We start from the raw sequence: 18487 nt of genomic DNA, 5'->3' as shown, positions 1-18487 counted from the left end.
TTTATAACCTCTCCGAATTTGAGTCGTACCACTTTATCCATTAATAAATCCGGATGTGATAGACGAAGTAGATTCCGACAGATAGCTGGTCACCACTCGGTATAGCACATCGATAAGTGTCACAGTTCCACCGTGACGAGCGTTATCAAATTCTGCCTAAGTACTTGATTTCCACTGCCACATCTTGGCGTTCCCTTTCCGTTTTAGTGCTTAAGCCCCGCCGCTGACCATTTAAGCTCGGCGAAGGATAGGGGCACCTAAATCAAACAGAAAACATGGATTGGGAGACAGTGATGAATTGACTCATCAAGATGGGGCGAAACTTTTGTGTGCCACCGTATCATTGGAGAGTGGAGGTCTCCTGCCTTATTGTAAAAGACCGCTCCCGACCCCAGTAGCTTGCGATCGTGGAATGTCTCGTGCTTATTAGCACTGACCATCGGAGAGATCGGATGCACAGGAATTGCGGGGTTTCAGGGAACCGTTCTCTAGCCGCAATGCTCGACCAGTATTCGCCTCCTGTGTGCATAACATCGAGGGGCTCATTTTCATTGGCATAGCTAGCAGATACCACTGAATCACCCACGTTAATGTGAGAGCCTGTTCTTCCTCTTTTGCCATGGCAGCTCAAGAGAATGCCCCCAAATCTCTCCCTGAACTGATTGGTGAACTAGTCGTCTAGTCCGTGTATGGTTTATGATACGGGGCTGACTACTGGGAAAAGAAAGGTGCATCAAGTAGAGAGCAAAGTCGGCAGAATTCAGAAATCCTAAAAGCACAAATCGAGTTGACAGTGCCGGATGTAAACGGCAATTTTCTGCGCGTGTGAGCGAGTCCGATTTAAGCTAAGTTGAGCATACGCTAGCATTCTTAGCAATAATCCACTCAGTGCCGGCAGTGCTTTCCTTCCAATAGATTCTCCTGAAGGTGCCGCGGTGTGTGGGGTCTGTAATTTGCGAATCACTTTACTGTACAATACTACACCTAGGTTATTCGCTTTCATGTTAAGAAAATTCGGCTTGTATATAGTAGAAGGCGGTTAAAAATTAACGCACTGAACCTCTTAGAGCCAGCAAAATCATTATTAAATATGCAATTTTGTTCGTGCTTGGGGACTGTCCCCACAGCAGGATTTGATATCTAAGTACCTCTCTCGCTAGTTCACCAAATATTGCAAAATGCTTTATGTAATCTGCAGTCATAGATAAGCATCTCTTTTACCTGAGATATGTCCATATTTATATAAGTGGTATTGAGAGATAGATGTCTTGCCCAATAACTAGCTGGTCTTCCTCACGTACCTAATTCATTCAGCCACTTGGCATGAAAGAAGTGGGGACATAAGGATATGCCAGTATAGGAGTTACGGCTTATCATTTGTTCATTCATTACATTGTACCTTCCAAATTAGAACGTAGTAGACCCTATCAGTAAGGACAATAAAACCTTGGACCAATTTAGTAAGAAGGGGTCTAAGCGATGAATGAGTTTCCTCTACATATGTGGAGGTAGCCAGCACAGTGGTCAGTTTGGTTAGATAGCGACGAATCATGACGTTATTTTATAGAACACATGGAACCCGAAACAAAAGGATGCTAGGCTATGCAGCTCTCTCAGAAGGGCCAAACCAACATCAAGCTTAGGAGGAGGTATCAGGTGTGATACGATCAATCAGAGGGTCTGACTGAAGCTTTTTGAGGACTGAATCTGGTACACAGGCACTGGAACGCATATTAGTAAAACATCCGATGAAGTGTTGTAGTAGAGAGGCCACATACACGAAGCCTCTAGCGACCATATCTGGGAACCTGTTGATTACAGTTCCACCGTTTTCGTTAATCTGTTGGATGTAGGTATTGATCTGCTCAGTGGTGGCTGAGTCTTGAAAGGTTACCTGTCTTCGTTAGTGGGGAGCGTAGGAGACGAAGTGAAATTAAGTTACAATATAATTCGTGGTCATCTTGTCAGGCGTGTGTGCAATTGATGTGAAATTTTTGCTGAATGGAAGAATAAAAGCTTAGATTGCAGATTATTCCTCAGCTGTAATCACGCTGCCTATATTATTAAGCTACATTTGCGTTGAACCGAGGAAGCAAAATGACATCATCGCTCCGGGAATCCTCAATGGGTGATGGCCGGACCCATTGGAGGGAGGTTACTAACTCGATATTAACATCGTACTGGGTATATCTGCCTTGGAACAGACGAACCTGCTAAAATATGGAGAGTATTGCAGTCTGTGCGCCTTGAAAGTTTTGAAGGTCCTGGCTTTTCTCCGCACACCATGCCCTGTGGGTTTATGCGTCGAGATTGGTGTTTCCGAATTATCTGGTAAAATCTCTGCAAAATACTTCTGCGATAGAGGTCGGGTGCATGGCTTATGATGTTCGCGTTTCTTCGTTTTGATTCGTGGTTGGGACTGTCTTCATTCCGCCTAGCCATTCAGATAGACAAAGACCTCAATCCGTACAGTGGACTCAAAATGGGTTGTGACGTTCTTCTTTGTTAAAATAAAATCAGCGCCGGCACTGCTGTAACTTCCGACGGCTTGCGGTAGGGCATTGGTGAGGCCGTCAATGAAAAGTGATATTCCGCGATGATATCGATGACATCATTTCGCGCTGGACGCACGATCTATTGCCGCGAGCGTAGACGTCGAAACACCTCGTTCTGAAACCACACCTTTCAAAACGTATTATTGTTACCCTGAGCAACTCACTCCATCGATTTATCGCTCAGGTGATCGCCAACATATATGCTTACGGAATCGATACTACTAGAGGTTTACCATCAACGGCACACACAAGATAAAGATGGCTGCTGCCTTTGATGGTAATCTCTCTGCGCAGGAGCTTGCTGACATGCTACCGACTGGCGTTGCAATTCTCAATCAAAACGACGAGTCAATCATGGTGAACCGGCGTTTCCGGGAGCTTATGACCTGTTCAAGAGCTAAGTCATTCGAATGCTGGTCACAATCAATCCACCCAGATGATTTCGACCGGATAGCAACTGCCTATTTTGAGACCTCACGCTCTAAGCGTGCCCTTCGCATCGAGTTCCGCACTCGCAGCCGAATCCCTTTGTGGCGTGTTCTGATGTTGGCTCCGTTAGATGACGCTGATCTGCACCGGCTCAATTTAAGCAATGGAGGTTTTATCTGCACCATAGCAGATATTACCCACGAAAAGACGGCCGAGCTACTGCAAATGGAAATTGCACGAGAAGCGCAAGAGCGCAAGCAACAACAGGAACGATTCATCGATATGATTAGTCATGAAGTCCGAAATCCTCTTTCTGCTATTCTTCATTGCACAGAGGATATACTTGAGGCAGTGAAGGACAAAGAAAGTAGCGGGGTATCTGTGGCAGACATTACACAAGCGGCAGAAACAATCAGCTTCTGCATTGCACATCAAAAGAAGATTGTCGACGATGTCCTGACCTACTCGAAGCTAGACGCATCAATGTTGACCTTGTCACCGCGAAGGGCTCAACCAAAACGACACTTGGCACGAACGTTGTCCATATTTCGACCGGAGCTTCGGAAGCAAGACATTCAATTTGAATACAAACTTGACCATTCATACTCAGATTGCGGGATTGAGTGGGTGTTAGCCGATTTCGGCCGGATGGGCCAGGTTCTCATCAATCTGGTTTCCAATGCTATCAAATTCACCGCCAAAGCGAGCAGTAAGAGAGAGATCAGAGTCTCCATTGGCGCCTCTACGAAGCGGCCGCCGTCTTACCCTCCCAATGTTGTTTTTTTGAATCCAGCGAAGATGCACTTCGCTTAGATGCCACCAACACACCTGAGTGGGGAGAGAATCCAATCGCATATGTGATGGTTGCCGTGAAGGATACAGGGATTGGCATTAGTGACCAAGCTCAAAAGCGGCTCTTTGAGCGCTTCAATCAAGCAACACCTAGAACCGATAGCGTTTACGGTGGTTCTGGTCTTGGCCTCAATGTGAGCAGAAAGCTCTGTCACCTTCACGGTGGAGAAATCGGCGCAAGCTCAAGGGAAGGGGAAGGGAGCACGTTTGGTTTCTTTTTCAAGGTCCGACTGGAAGTTAAGCCATCTAGTCCCGATCTGCCTAATTACGACGATTCCGAGATTGACCAGCTATCTGGTGGGATCCAAGCGCTGAGCAACAAGGCCATCGGGGTCAATAACCGGACGCAGTCTCCTGAAATCCCAGAGAATCCCATTATCACTCACATTCCGGAAATCTCCCCGGGGGCTGCGAGTGACGAAAAATACACGCATACGTTGGAACTAGCCCACCAAGTTAATCTTGACGAGCCTTCCGCGAGCGAGCACCAAATCTTACACCCTAATCTCGATGACGACGGAGCCTCAAAAAGCCCCGAAGTGTCCGGCACAATTGGTGTGAAATCTGATACAAAAATGCGGCATATTCTCGTGGTGGAAGATAATATAATCAATCGACAAATCGTTTCTCGGAAGCTGCAATCCTTGGGATTCCATATCTCGGAGGCGACGAACGGCCAAGAGGCCTTGGATGCTGTCCGACGTGAGGAGTTTGACTGCATCCTCATGGACCAAGAAATGCCAGTCATGGATGGAATGTCCGCAACTATGGCAATCCGCAATATTAGTCGCGACTGTGCATCGAATATCCCTATTCTTGGGGTCACTGCAAATGTGAGGGCGACTCAGCAAATAGAGATGTTAGATGCTGGTATGGACGATATTATCCATAAGCCATATCGAACCAATGACTTGTTTGAGAAGATAAATCAACTGTTAATACTCAGGCCGAAGAAATGAAATGTTAAAGTGGCTGCTAGATATCACTTTTGAATTACCTGGTGTCTGAAGAAAGCCGAATGTAGCGGACTTACGTTCAGAAATACCCGCACAAATTTGGCGTAATTTGAGAGTGTCCAACACCGGCCCCGAACACGATGCGCTGGCGACATTCCAGCGGACGACCATCTAATTTCCTTGTGGCCTCTTTTCTAAGGCCTAAATCGGCCGAGTTCTTGACTCTCGCTGCCGGACTAACATGACCGAAGTTGCCTCCACGATGTCTTCGTATCAGTGCTTAAGTATGTGCGCTCGCGAATGTTGCGTTTTAGTTTGGACTTCAAATCGCCGCAAAAAGTGCCTCCAGCATATACTTTTCATCCCCAAATAACCCGATATCTTTGCAATAACTAGCGTCTCGGTTACTAAACAGATATGCCCCTATCATATAGTAGATGAATTAAACAGATACTAATAAGAAAAGACTGATTGTTTACGCGAATTTATTAATGATGAGCGTACCAATAAATACGGCTCGGGATGTAAACAAGGTAGAGTGGTGAATTAAGGTAGATTGAAAAGCGGCAAGGGTGAGCACAAAAATGGAAAGAGAAAGGCTTTCTGTTACTTCTTTTGGGTTGAGGATGAGTTTATCGAATATCATCTATGGAGAAAGGTCCTCATACTGCCTTCAACCTCGCTGATCTGGTTCAACCAGCGACAAAAGATCCGGTCGCGTCACGTTTGATAGTCAAAGTTTGTAATATTTATCAGAATCATCTCATCTGGGTTCATTGTAAACTATCGAGAAAATGGGGAATGAGAGTTTTTTCTGCCATAATTATGTAAGCGAATTGGAACCTTCTGAATACTTTTGACCAGTGTAAAGGAAAAAGTGAATAACTGAGTGACTCGTTACAGACTTGACATCACAGATCGTCGGCCCATTCAAGGATGGCTCTGCACTTTCTCATCTGTTACCTGTCCGGAAAGGCGGATGTTGTCAGCATGATATCATGGCGGGCAATTATATACAAACCATTTTTATCTGCCCCTTCCCCAACTTCAAGTCTACTTTAAGGATTTTTGAGCCAAACAGTTGCCTAGGCACAAATTTGTACTATTTTACTTCTATCACCGATATGTCGACATTTGTGCAAAAAGCAGAGGAAGTGATGACGAGGAAGCAGCCCGATGGGGACAGCTCCTCAAATTATGGATCTCATAATTCAGATTCAGATCCAAGTAATAAGGCCGATACACAAGTGATTAGTGATAAAGGTGTGGCAGCTATCTACCTTCCATAATTGCAGCACAAAAAGTTGACCTGTCTAGAAAATCATGGAGCCAATTTCAGCAGATTTTCTGGCGATGATAATCTCGATTCAGTCAGACACTACGGCAGCAACGACACTTCTGGCCCGCATGACTCTAAGGTCGCAAATAAGCTCGACCCTCGGGTTGACTCCAGCAAAGATGACAAAAATATCCCTGGTTGGATGATCGCGTGAATGCTGGCATTAGTGGACAGAAAAACATTGTAACGGGTATAATTGAGAGGTTGGGCTTGCTGTCTTGCTATTGTCCGTCATACACGAACGGAAGCCGAATGCGGCTTCAACATATAAAGGAAAACGCGAGAAGCTTACCGACGGAAGCGTGCCTTTGTGTATTATAAAAAGTGGATGGTCGTTAAAGAAGCGCCAACTACTCGTACTTCGATTTTCTCACTTGCAATGGCGGACCTCACATGTACCAACGCTCTCACTTCACTTTCATACCCAACTGTTCTGCTCGTTGTTCTGCTCAACGATATGGAGACGTCTTAAATATTGACCATTTTGACTGAACTATGATAGAGTCAATGGTTGCCTGGTGAATATCAACCGGCCAGCCTCTATCTTTTCGGTGGCCAATTTGTCGGTCTAACCTTTACGTTTATCTAGCCCCAAATTGCTATAACTGCCAAAATATACCTACCGCCTAACACAACAGAGGTCTATTACTCGTTTCCAAAACTTATTGAAAGGTGTCATAGCCAATGATCATATATACCTATCAACCAGCTATCTGATGCTATGCTTAGATTCAACATAAAAACAAAGCAGCTGTTCGTGCTGACAGTACGAACAGTTAGGGATAGTTCTGTCACATTGTGTATTGCTCTCTCGGCAACACTTGCAGGGTATAGTGCTCACGCGAGGAGTGATGATCTCCTGCCTCCTGTTTGAAGATGAAAGACTCGGTGGCATATCATCAGTGATCGCTTGTCGATTTTGATGGTCAAATTGACTGTTGCTTGCACTGCAAAACCATTCTTTTATAGAAATAAAGACTGTTGCAGAGGGCCTGCTGAGGATAATTAGCACGGGAACCAAGCTTTGTCTGGTAAGGTAAACATGGTATGGGACTTGCATCTTTTTCCTAGGCCGAGACGTGTAAGTGAGTGGGGTGGGATGCACGAGATAAGTATGTAGTCCTCGTATATCGCAATGCACTCAATGGTCTCATTTGTATGCTTTTGTGCACGGAATCTGGCGGGGCGAGGTTGACCTAATCTAATATAGACTTGACCGATCGAAATATAGAATTAATTTACACAAGATCCCGCGTTACTCTACTGTAAGCGTTATCTATCATGCGTAACAAACTGCCAAACCAATGACAGCTGGTACGATCCGGCGCCAAGCGGAAAGATGAGGTGGGGCAATCGTCTTCCAAGGTTGCTTCCCCTACATGTACTTTTGTCGTCACTCTCTAGTGTAAAGTTAGAGCGTGTCCGGAACTTGTATGACATCATCTCAAAATAGTCGACAACCCCCTTCCCCAGGTACATGCTTATAACTAGACTAGTGCTTCGTGGACTGCCACCTTTATTGGGCGGTGCTTTGACGCTGTCAAGGTTCCTGTGTTCCTGTGTTGGAAGAGATTCCCAGGGATAGTATGCTTGCTGCAGCCAGCAGCCAGCAGCCTACGCAATCTGCGACACAAATTGCTCTCCACTGTGAATTATGTGGAGAAGCTCATGGTCTGTGGGTTAAATCGGGCGACTCGACTCTTGTGACAACTCGTGGTGAAGATCCGCGCGTACCAAGGGATTGTCTTCGGGGTGGGGTACCGAGGAATCTGGTGTATAGAAGTTATAGAGTACAAGGATCTTGATTACCTTGGTAATGGAACCACAGTGTTTACTTCAGGCCACACCTACCACACCAAATATGCTTCATACTGTCTGATATATCGCACATTTAACCGAACCCAGAAAAGGTGGCATCACCACACCCTCCGTCAATAAGGGCACCGTTCCCCGACAGAAACTGCACAATACCCTGGCCTCTAAGATGTCACAGAATCCAAATCAGCTCAATCTGGCCTTATTTCAATCGAGTCCCGTTTATCTAAATGTACCATAATGCCGGATATAATGTGAACCTATGAGCGTTCTCTTTGTCCCCGTTTGCCACCTGTGATGATCATTAGTGCTGACGGGCCAGACTTTGTTGGAATAGCCTCGACTCTGTACAAGCCATTTCTCGCATCCCTGGAAAATTTTGCTTTTCATTGGTGGTATCTCGGTGCGAGCCGGCCTGGGGCAATGTTGGAAGTGCAGGTATTTGGCGGTTCTTTGGCCTCTGCCTGTCGGCTTGTGATCTGCGGTGGCTATAGATCTCGACCACGGTCCACAATAGTGACACTGTGCGTCCATACCATTGGAGCTGCTGAGCTCATGAGCTATCGACATCATGATCCGGATTCTGGTTATTCACCCCTGGATCTTGAAAGAACATGTTAAGCATTGGTTCGTGATAAGTATAAGAGCCAATATTGGACTCCTCTGCCATCTTACCTTCCCTAATACTTCCAATGTCCTTTCCTTCCTAAAATACGATATTTCAACAACCATAACTCGATATTTCTTTCGGAGACTACATCGCGCGATGGCTACAATGCTTGAGCATTCGAGTACCATAAAATCTTTAGAACCAGACACGCAATTCGTGATTCCGGCAGCTACGGTCTGGTCGAACCCTTCCCACATCACTTGCAAAGGAGATGATTTCCCTCCCGAAGATTTGCGCACCAAACAAGGCAGCGAAAAGACAGCCAACCTCCTATTAAATCAAGAATTAAGGCCACAGGTGGAGCCTAAAAGCCGGCCGCGGCGTGGCTCGAAAATTCAGCCTTCCCAAGACGCTGTCAGCCCAGAGAGGGCCCGGTATCTCGAACGCAACCGCATTGCTGCGAACAAATGCCGCTTAAAGAAGAAGCAAGAGCGTGAGGAAATCCAGCGTATGCTACAAAAAGAGACGGCCAAGCGGAACGCACTCCTAGCTGAGGTCAAAAAATTGAAGGAGGAGACCTGGCGGCTCAAAAACGGGGTCTTTGCGCACGCGAAATGCGGGGACCATCGGATCAACCTACAGCTCACAAAAATGACACAACAACTACTCGAGAAGAGCTCGTTACTGTGTCCGTCTGTTTTGGATATTACGTTTTCCGATACGTCGGACGGGGGAATGAAAACAGACGAGGAGGGGTTGAAAACAAACCTGTCTACAGTCTCTCCGGCGTCTTCGGTGGATGACACAGCGACTTGTGCCGAAATCTTCAATTGTTACATTGATCTACCTAACATGTAACCTGGCTTTAGCTGAACATTGTATATCAACGAATACGTGTATATTCAATTCATGACGCACTATAAATAAAATCAGCCAGCCATTCATACTGTGAACCAATGTTTGATTTAGATTAATTGATTTACAATACGTCCCTGTTTCTCAACCATAATTACTGAGACACGCGTCCGGGCAATCTGTGAAATGAGGGATTGGAGACCTCTTAATCGTTAGCACCCTTCTTGTCGGCTTTCAAGGAGGTACAAGTAGGGTTCCCGGGTGGCTCGGATAAATCAACCACCAATGATGTAAGGCGATCTGCGGAGTGGGGGAATTTGATACCTGAAGGTATTCCAAGCTTCTGCAATTGAATTATTCCGCGGCTTTGCTCTGTTGTACTGTAGCTGGCCATAATGGTTGATGTCACAACAAATTGTCACCGCAAGACAGCAACGACCCGCGTTATTGTGTTATCTCCGGAGTCCTTTTCCGCTACAGAAAAATTGCCACCGCACGACAGCAAGGACCCACGTTATTGTTGTTATATCCGGAGTCCTTTTCCGCTACTTTATCTACTTCAGTACTCCGTATTCAGTACCATGATGGTAATTTTCATCACTTTATTCTAAGAAGTCGTTTCAAATCACTTTTAGGATATTGCTTCCATTGCGACGGGCATTTTCTCTTAGCCTGTTTGATCTCAATCGCTTCTCGCCTAAGATGGGCCCGTCGCTGGCCCAATTCACTCGTATAGACATTATGGGCTCGGTATTTGAAACCACCAAGAGGTTAGCATCATTACGCTGGCCAACAGATAATTGCTGAATATAGACTTAGATATGACCGGGTGGAACCTGTTGGAATGGGCATATCTGGTCTCGTCTGGTATGCTGCTAGCTCGGCTCACGATGTGCAATTTCTGATAAGACCTTTTATATTAGTTCAGCAAGAGATCAACTCACAAATCGAACAGTCGCGGTAGAAAAGCTTTGCGACCCATTCAGGACAGCAGTAGTGACGAAGCGCATGTTCCGCGAGGTTAAATTGCTTATACAGTTTGAACATGAGAACGTTCGTCACTCAATTTTGTACTTGGATCATGGCTTAACCAAGGAAAGATCATCAATTTAAGGGATATAATCGTTTCACCCTCCGAAGAAATGTACAGATTCGCCCCCTTCCTTGTTCTATACTGAGCACAGCTAACTACGAAAAGCTATCTTGTGACATATCTTACGGCAACGGACCTGCACACTCTGCTGAAGACCAAAAAGGTCGAGGACCAATTTACTCAAATTTTCGTTCATCAGATCATAGTGAGGCCTTCGGCAGCAGTCTGATCAACTTCAATGCTAAATCAGGACCAGCGCGGACTCAAATACGTACATTCAGCGGGGATCGTACACCGCGATCTTAAACCGAGAAATATCTTGGTCAACGAGAACTGCGATTTAAAAATCTGCGACTTTGGCCTAGAACGCACCCAGGACTCTCGTATGACCGGCTATATCTCGACTAGATACTACAGGGCTCCGGGGATTATGCTTACCTGGAAGCGCTATAACGAGAAAGTCGATATCTGGAGCGCAGGTTGCATTTTCGCCGAGATGATCATGGGCCGACCACTCTTCCCGACAAAAGATCATATTGATCAGTACTGTGTGATCACACAGTTACTTAGAAGCCCGCCAGAAGACGTGATTGCAAATGTGAGCAGTCAAAGCGTAAGTGGCCCTATATTTGAGGCATTACCCTGAATTTGACAGTCTTAGACATTGAAATTCATTAGCTCGTTACTAAAGCAAGCACAAAAACCTCTTCACAAAAGTTGTTCCTAACGCTAACGAGAACGGTATGCTATTATCCGTTCTTAAAGTCTTAATCCTTATTAATACGCATCTAGCTGTTCCCTTACTGGAGAGAATGCTTCAGACTGATCTAGAGAAGCGCTGCTCTACAGAAGAGGCTCTCCAGGCGCAATACCTTGCACCTTACCACGACCCGGACGACGAACCTACAGCGGCGGAGGACTTTAATTAGAATTACTGCGAAGCAGATCCCCCAGCTGATGTCTAGAAAGCGGTCATATATTCGGAGATTTTATCTTATCACGACCCTTCAAGTGGAAACTTGAATGCGATGACGTGTTCTTTCGATGAAATGGAAACAATCTGATCGTCCTCGAATCAGCTGGCTCTCAAGGAGTTAGCAGTTATGATCCAACGCCTGACGTGGGGTATCCTGCCTTAAGATTGATACATCAATCGACGTGGAAATAGGAGGGACTGTTTGAACACTCTTTTACACTCATATTCAGTTGAGTTTAGCTTTCATTTCATATAAAGACATAGATCTACCCCATTGACGATCGGTCTCCATCGCATTTAAAATACTGCCCATTCAGGACTGTACTTTCACCAAGATCTTGCAGTGTTGATCACGATGCTCTAGCAAAGATTTGAATCCTTTCCCTACTATTTCGCTAAGGGAGATACGTGCGGTGATCATTGCCTCAGGATTCAGGTGGCCTAAGTTTGTGTCAAAAGAGCCATGTTATATCAGAAGTAGAAAAAGAAAACCCGAAAACAAGCTCATAGGACAAGGTATTGCGCAACTTACCATCGCTCAAGGCTTGAATTGTATCCAAAAACGACGTTTCATCATACAATGCTGCACCCACATACCGGATCTCATTGTACATCAGCTGGTTTACAGGGAAGGACGGGCGTTTCTCCCACACAGCAATATTGACAATTGTTCCTTGAGTGCGGCAAGCTGGAATCGCATCTAGGAGTGCCTTCTCCACGCCAGCCGTATCGAAGATGATGTCTGCGCCGACTCCATTGGTTAACTCTCGGGTCATCTGCGCAACATTTTCTTTCCTTGGATCAACCATATGCGTTGCGCCATACTGTAGACAGAGCTTTTTGCGATTCTCCATTAGTTCTGCCACGATTATATTTCTGGCGCCTTGGAGCTTCAGCACTTGTAATAAGCCAAGTCCGATCGGACCACCGCCCACAACGAGTACCGAGTCCCCGGGTTTAAACAGCGAAATCTTGACTGCGTGCCAGGCAACAGCAAGAGGCTCGATAAATGCGGCTGCTTCTAATGAGACATTGTCTGGAATTGGGTAGAAATGTCCTGCTGGTGCCATAATCTTTTCGGACATCCCTCCACCATATCCTGAAAATATTGAACATGTGAGCCTTAATATCAATGCATATTCAATAGTAAAAAACTGGAGCATACCACTCAGCCCTATGAACCCGATATTCTCGCAGCAGTGGTTATATCCCTGCTTACAAGGGGTACAGGTTCCATCGAAGATCGTCGGACGAACAACAGCGCGCTGTCCAACAGCAACATTCGTCACACCCTCACCGACTTCTTCTATAATCCCTCCGAACTCATGTCCAATGGATACTGGGTATGCAGAGCCAGTGATCCGGTGTGGTTTCTGTGGGATCAGCACCGGGCCACCAATGTACTCGTGTAAGTCTGTCCCTTGTAAGAAATATAATTCCAAACATCAGGACCTAAAAAAGAAGTGTAAACTCACCGGTACCACAAATGCCAACATAGGCAGGCCGCATCTAGGTTCACGTTAGGCAAAAGTATGTTGATAAATGGGGTCAAACGGACTTTGACTTGACCTTTCCCGCAAATCGGTTCTTCCACATCGTCGATACGGACGTCCTGCGGTCCGTGGAAGCGGACGGACTTCATCATAGGCATTATTCTCAGTGTGGGGAGTAATTTGACGGACTAGATAGATGTGTACAACAAGTCGGTAAATTCTGCTTGTGGTGTGGTGAATCAATCACCAAATATTATAGCTTTCAAGACTGGCATGGACGCTGGTCCCCGTGTATGATGGTATATATTGTAATTGAAATTTTTGCATACTATCGCTTCGTTTCGGGTGTATAAGAGTTGCCAGGCAGATAAATATAATAACAGGGTAGATTGTTGAGGTAATGCCAAGGAACAAAATCAAGGTATCATCTGGCAGTTCCACAACGTGACCTACAGAGCAGGGATGGGTTGACTGGAACGTACGCCCGTTTACCGGTCGCGATACCGGCAGCAGGGATACTGGTAACACCTATCCAGAAGCAACCGACGGGCCACTGACCCAGAAACATGTCGCTTCGATTATGATAAATTCCGCAAAACAAACGTGGATTGGCCTTGATCTCAAGCTGGGTTATAAGTTAACTATGAATTATATTTCACACCCTTCAACTTCAATACTTAGATAAGGATAACAGGGAGTATGCAGTGCCTCGACGTTGGGCAATAGAGTTTACCGATTTCTGGCCAGCAGAGCTATATTACATAGGTTTGAAGAGGACCGGCTGAGGATGTAATAACACCTTAGCACGTAGATAGCTTACTATTGCAGATAGTGAGCCTCAAATTGCAAAGTTCGGCCAGGTTGGGGTATCAAGGGATGTCCCACAAGACCGGTTATCCGTGGTAGGATATCCGTGATCGCCACTGTCCGAAACGCCACTTCCAACTTTTTGAGTATGTTCCATACGGAAATCTTGATCACTCAAGTGGTTTAATCTTGAATGCTGGTTTTGGTCGGCCAACATCACGGTATATGACGAAATCATACCCCGTACGTGCGCCGGGATCGTGAAGTGATGACGTAGGAGGTGAGCTTGAGCTGCCCTTCATAAATAGACCGTGGGAACCTATGTCTCAAGACTTTTGAGAGTGCTTAACTATCATTACAAATCACATATCTTACTACCAATCAACACAACAACCCAACCAATTTTCACAATGGAGACTGTGAAGGTTAGCAAACAAAACGACTAGCAATAACCTTATCCCGCATACTGACTAGATGCATATTAGGATGCTGCCAAATACGTCTCAGAGACGGTCCAGGGCAAAGGTGCTGAGACTTCCAAGGAGACCAACAAAAATGTCGCCAAGGATTCCAACGCCAATGTAAGCACCCGTGCCAGCGCTGCGAAAGATGCGCTTGTCGACAAGAAAGACGAGAAATCACATGACACAAAGGCGGATGTCCACAAGGGTAAGCCGTTTACTATGACTCCTTCACTTTCCGGACAGAAGACTGATGATTCCTAGAATCTGCTAAGCATTAAGGGATTATCGTGGGCACTGGGACATGGATTCACACAGGAGACATAACACCTATGGAATGTAATTAGTTATTATTAATGGAGCATACTTCTCGCCCCTGCAAATCTGTTAGTAGAGGGATGTAAGTAAAACCCACTCGTATCAGGTGAGAGCAGCAATCATCATCCAGTAGAAAAATGCTCTAGGATGAACATTTAAGATTACTAATGGCTATTTTTAACACTAGGGATTTAATAACTTAGCATGAGAAAGTAAAGAAAATGGCCTCGGGCTAAGGAGAACCTTGATAAGCTATGCACCCGCTAGATACAGTAGATTTCGAAATTAGTTAACCTCCATGCTCTTCTTAATTCCCAAGCAAGGTTTGGACATCCGCTGATCTTAATATGGAAAAACCACTCTCAATTTAACTGTTCACCACTTTTGTTCTTATAATCTTAGCAGACGGCTTTCATTGAAGTCGCTCAAGCGAGCGGGTATTTCATACGAAGCGATTTTCTAAGCCGCCTGGGTAACACGCCTCAAACTGACAGAAGAAATATAGAGAGAGAACTAGAAGAATTGAACACAGAAACGTGGCTAGGTATGTCCTGGACAAAAAACTGCCTGGGAAGCCGAAAGGTATGATTTGTGGAATGAGAATGTTGAGGGCTAATAATTGAAGGTCAATTAAGCAAGCTACTTGCATGAGTAATTCATGGGTTATTCAAAGCCCTGCCTTGTCTAATCACGATATTTGATAGCAGTTTGAGCTTACTACCTTACCGGGTGACAGCGAAGCTATATGTCTTAGTGTACGTGCATAAAGAATGCCCCACTTCCTGAAACGGACTTAGAGCCTCGTCAAGGCCTACCGTGGCCTAATGGCCGCTCCCATTGTTGGGCTGCCCTCGTAGCGTGACTCCGAAACTATTGTGACACTTCGGCGAAGTCCAGCACAACCTCGACCGTCCTGGCCCGCTACATGCTGTCTGGTTTACCTCACTCAGCTTTTGAGCTCGGGCAGACTCAACACGCTGTTGAACGATACTCCGACCTTCCTCCTTGATTCCCTTCCCAATTCCTTCAGTCTTGAACAGTCCACTTGGACATGGGTGGCTGTTTCTTGCGCGCCGATCGCGCAATGGTCGTAATCATGAAAGCCAAATGTCTTGGCGTAGGTAGAGGACGATAAAACGCCTGAGTGGCTTTGACTCTGCTCAACGGGTAAGTTGACTATTTTGGAAAATTGATTTAATTTCAAGTAAATTCAATTATTGGGCCAAGAAAGGTTCCTGTGTGTTTTTGGCCCCAAGAGGAGTTCAGCAAGACCAATCAATGATCCAACTAGATACTTGACCCACTGAAAACATTAATATCCTGCAGCTGGGGAGTGGCGGAGTCACTACGGAGTACACTATGTAAAGCCAGTAAAATCAATGCCTATGAGCCAAAGTCAACGATATCGTCCAGCGTCCTAGATTTATCCTCTCAACTTTTATTAAGTCACATCATGGCCAAACACCAGGAAAGTGAAGCCCCGCCTAACTACGACGACGCATTGATCGCATCATCTCGCTATGGTTCGCTTCCGTCGACTATGAATGTACATGGCCAGTGGACAAAATGGAAATCTATGAACCTCTGTGGTGCGAATTCCAAGGAACGTCTGTGTCTGATTGAGATGCAAACTGGCTATAGCGGCAAACCTCCGCTCGGGATGAGAACGGGATTTCTCCTGCGCGATGGGATGAGCACCAAGGATAAACTTCTTGCTGCCGCCGGCGATGAGTCGCGCGGCCTCCATGCGTTCAATCCCGACGGCATCATCTTCTTGCCGCCACTTCACCCGGACCCGAAGTCTGACCATATGGATACCGAACTCATGCGCGCCGAACCTGGCACAAACAACGACATCGCCTTCCACTTTTGCATCGAGGTAGGCGAGGAGGAGCGGCGGGAGGAGTTTGCTTGGAGGAAGGTCAAGAAGAGTGACGATCAAGTCAACAGAAATGGGTTCAAGTTGGTTCGGCTCTCGTCTAGTCAACAAACATCCCAGCGGAGCGGCAGTAGCAGCGTCCAAAAACCATCTTCGTCCGCATCTCCATTAGCAGGGAAAGATGATGAGACTGTCGCCTTTCTTGGATGGGTTATGGCCTGGCCCAGTTTGACACATGCGTTCACGCTTGAGCTGATGGACGGTCAGTCGAGCACGTTGGGGGAGCGCTGGACTCTTATGGTTATCGTTACTGCAATCCGGCTCTATACACTGCACGTAAAGGGGAGAACGAGCAAGTTCGTCGTCGACATTGGAAAGAAGACTTCGGGAAAATAATTCCAGATGTTATATGCAACTGTACATACAGGATAATATCTGCCCTTGGGCCCTTCTTTTTTGCCACAGCTAGCCGTTAGACCAATCCCATGACCATATACCGCAAGCCATGGTATACCATGCGGTATATCAATATACAACCGGGCTACAATCAGCGCTTATCCGGTGTATCGAGGGTCAGGGCGGGAAGATATCCAATAACAATATATAAGGATACTCATTCATGTACCTAGTAAGCCTTTCGCGATCAATCTTAAGATTGTTAGTTGAATATATATATATACCTTTACACTCACAAGTAAATTTAAGGACAATCCATCTAGATATTGCGATGATGGGCATACTGCCCGCAAATATCTTTCTTTCCACTCTCATTCAGGCAATTCCTATACCAACTCAAAAACCGCGGAAATATCCAATTATCGGCGCACGCAGGAGGAAGCCGTAGGGGTATCAGCACGGAATGGCAATGTGGTCCTAGTTCCCTTTTGAAGGTGTTCTTGGGACTGTCTTGGAAAAATAGTGTCAAAGACAACGGAATACATGAAAATCAATATGCTTCAGAGCAGTAAATACTGTATTGAGAAAGTGTGTCAAGTGTATGAATGAGTCCATGAACTGTCCTATGTATGTTGAGAGCAAATTTTACTCGACTCCCAAGGCCTCAACCTCCTTCAGTAAAACTATCAACAACACAACACCAAGGCAAAGACCCTAACCTCCTAGTTGGACGAGCACACCATTGGCAAAAAATGCCTCAGATCCCTATAGATTCTGCAATTTGTTGAAGGTGGATTGCATCTGTCCATACTCATCCTGGTTCAGGTTGTTGTACAGAAGGCATGCAGAGCCACAGGGAGTCGGCACCGCACCACCGGCTGCGTTACCGTCGAAAACGGTTGAAAGAACCATGCAGGTAGAAGGCAGACCGTCAATTTTGATACCTGAGAATGGTTAGCGTGATTCAAAATTGAGTGTTATTGTTATCTGCTCACCATTGTTCTCAACAGGACCATTAACAGTGACCGTGACCGACGGGTCGGACAAGCTCTCGGCGCACATATCGAAGTTGTACTGAGGCACTCCAGGCGGGGCGGTAATTTGGGTGTCACGCCCCTCTAGATCCCTGGCTTTGGCAAAATGCGCGGCAGCAATTGCACCGCCGAAACTAGCTGCAGCTGAGCCTACTTGGGCGACGGTCATGGCAACAGCATCGCCGATAAGAGGAATGGCAACAAAGGGGCATTGAATCTGCTGACCCAACAGGTATACGGCTGCGGCGCCACCGACTGCTTTGAGGGAGATGGGAGTCATCTTATTGATTGGAAGAATTTGAGATTTTCGTTCGGAAATTCGTGTGAGTCTTGTTGGTATGATGAGGAGAAGAAGAAAGACAGAGATGAAGGTAGATGGGTGTTTTATACCCACTCGGAGCTACCCACGACAAAAGACATACCTACGATATCTCGCATGACTTTCCATGATCAGGAAGTGCTCATAATCCAACTAGAGCCTAAAGCAGATAGCGTCGAAGTCAGAATTCATGAGTAAATGGCAGCTGACGCATGATCTGACAGAAATCATGCCGTGGGTTGAAGCAGGTGCTCAATAGAGGCCAAGTAATGGCCCCAAGGATGTTACTTTAGGATCCTT

The 18487-nt window shown here is 46.0% G+C and overlaps 11 protein-coding genes across 11 annotated transcripts; 7 read left to right on the top strand and 4 right to left on the bottom strand.

Moving 5' to 3' along the window:
* Window positions 1–1639: 1639 nt before the first annotated feature.
* Window positions 1640–1960, bottom strand: N7446_009190 (uncharacterized protein; the record flags this gene model as incomplete). Its single annotated transcript, XM_058517935.1, has 3 exons — window positions 1640–1721; window positions 1779–1894; window positions 1943–1960. The coding sequence occupies 3 exons, from the start codon at window positions 1958–1960 to the stop codon at window positions 1640–1642; spliced, it is 216 nt and encodes a 71-aa protein (XP_058368723.1).
* Window positions 1961–2813: 853 nt separating this feature from the next.
* N7446_009189 (PAS domain-containing sensor histidine kinase) lies at window positions 2814–3797 on the top strand (the record flags this gene model as incomplete). The annotated part of the gene is made up of 1 exon (XM_058517934.1): window positions 2814–3797. One exon carries the CDS (start codon window positions 2814–2816, stop codon window positions 3795–3797), a length of 984 nt encoding a protein of 327 aa, XP_058368722.1.
* A 47-nt stretch (window positions 3798–3844) lies between these two features.
* On the top strand, window positions 3845–4795 carry N7446_009188 (response regulator; the record flags this gene model as incomplete). Its single annotated transcript, XM_058517933.1, has 1 exon — window positions 3845–4795. The coding sequence occupies one exon, from the start codon at window positions 3845–3847 to the stop codon at window positions 4793–4795; it is 951 nt and encodes a 316-aa protein (XP_058368721.1).
* A 1121-nt stretch (window positions 4796–5916) lies between these two features.
* Window positions 5917–6340, top strand: N7446_009187 (cell surface protein; the record flags this gene model as incomplete). The annotated part of the gene is made up of 2 exons (XM_058517932.1): window positions 5917–6055; window positions 6110–6340. 2 exons carry the CDS (start codon window positions 5917–5919, stop codon window positions 6283–6285), a joined length of 315 nt encoding a protein of 104 aa, XP_058368720.1. The 3' UTR covers window positions 6286–6340.
* A 2372-nt stretch (window positions 6341–8712) lies between these two features.
* N7446_009186 (bZIP transcription factor) lies at window positions 8713–9414 on the top strand (the record flags this gene model as incomplete). Its single annotated transcript, XM_058517931.1, has 1 exon — window positions 8713–9414. The coding sequence occupies one exon, from the start codon at window positions 8713–8715 to the stop codon at window positions 9412–9414; it is 702 nt and encodes a 233-aa protein (XP_058368719.1).
* A 202-nt stretch (window positions 9415–9616) lies between these two features.
* On the bottom strand, window positions 9617–9805 carry N7446_009185 (uncharacterized protein; the record flags this gene model as incomplete). The annotated part of the gene is made up of 1 exon (XM_058517930.1): window positions 9617–9805. The coding sequence occupies one exon, from the start codon at window positions 9803–9805 to the stop codon at window positions 9617–9619; it is 189 nt and encodes a 62-aa protein (XP_058368718.1).
* Window positions 9806–10113: 308 nt separating this feature from the next.
* Window positions 10114–11433, top strand: N7446_009184 (uncharacterized protein; the record flags this gene model as incomplete). The annotated part of the gene is made up of 6 exons (XM_058517929.1): window positions 10114–10181; window positions 10231–10278; window positions 10610–10709; window positions 10761–11117; window positions 11200–11245; window positions 11297–11433. 6 exons carry the CDS (start codon window positions 10114–10116, stop codon window positions 11431–11433), a joined length of 756 nt encoding a protein of 251 aa, XP_058368717.1.
* A 499-nt stretch (window positions 11434–11932) lies between these two features.
* On the bottom strand, window positions 11933–13131 carry N7446_009183 (2,3-butanediol dehydrogenase; the record flags this gene model as incomplete). The annotated part of the gene is made up of 4 exons (XM_058517928.1): window positions 11933–12579; window positions 12646–12894; window positions 12956–12989; window positions 13039–13131. 4 exons carry the CDS (start codon window positions 13129–13131, stop codon window positions 11933–11935), a joined length of 1023 nt encoding a protein of 340 aa, XP_058368716.1.
* Window positions 13132–14091: 960 nt separating this feature from the next.
* N7446_009182 (uncharacterized protein) lies at window positions 14092–14615 on the top strand (the record flags this gene model as incomplete). Its single annotated transcript, XM_058517927.1, has 3 exons — window positions 14092–14205; window positions 14266–14449; window positions 14506–14615. Coding segments are annotated over 3 exons (315 nt in total), but the record flags the coding sequence as incomplete, so codon positions are not given.
* Window positions 14616–16012: 1397 nt separating this feature from the next.
* Window positions 16013–16834, top strand: N7446_009181 (uncharacterized protein; the record flags this gene model as incomplete). The annotated part of the gene is made up of 1 exon (XM_058517926.1): window positions 16013–16834. One exon carries the CDS (start codon window positions 16013–16015, stop codon window positions 16832–16834), a length of 822 nt encoding a protein of 273 aa, XP_058368714.1.
* A 765-nt stretch (window positions 16835–17599) lies between these two features.
* On the bottom strand, window positions 17600–18148 carry N7446_009180 (uncharacterized protein; the record flags this gene model as incomplete). The annotated part of the gene is made up of 2 exons (XM_058517925.1): window positions 17600–17778; window positions 17830–18148. The coding sequence occupies 2 exons, from the start codon at window positions 18146–18148 to the stop codon at window positions 17600–17602; spliced, it is 498 nt and encodes a 165-aa protein (XP_058368713.1).
* Window positions 18149–18487: the final 339 nt, after the last annotated feature.

Source organism: Penicillium canescens (assembly GCF_028828765.1).
Source record: "Penicillium canescens strain IBT 15451 chromosome Unknown utg000006l_segment0_segment0, whole genome shotgun sequence".
Taxonomy (NCBI): domain Eukaryota; kingdom Fungi; phylum Ascomycota; class Eurotiomycetes; order Eurotiales; family Aspergillaceae; genus Penicillium; species Penicillium canescens.
The sequence above is the reverse complement of the archived record's forward strand: the minus strand, read 5'-3'. Positions and strand labels throughout refer to the sequence as shown.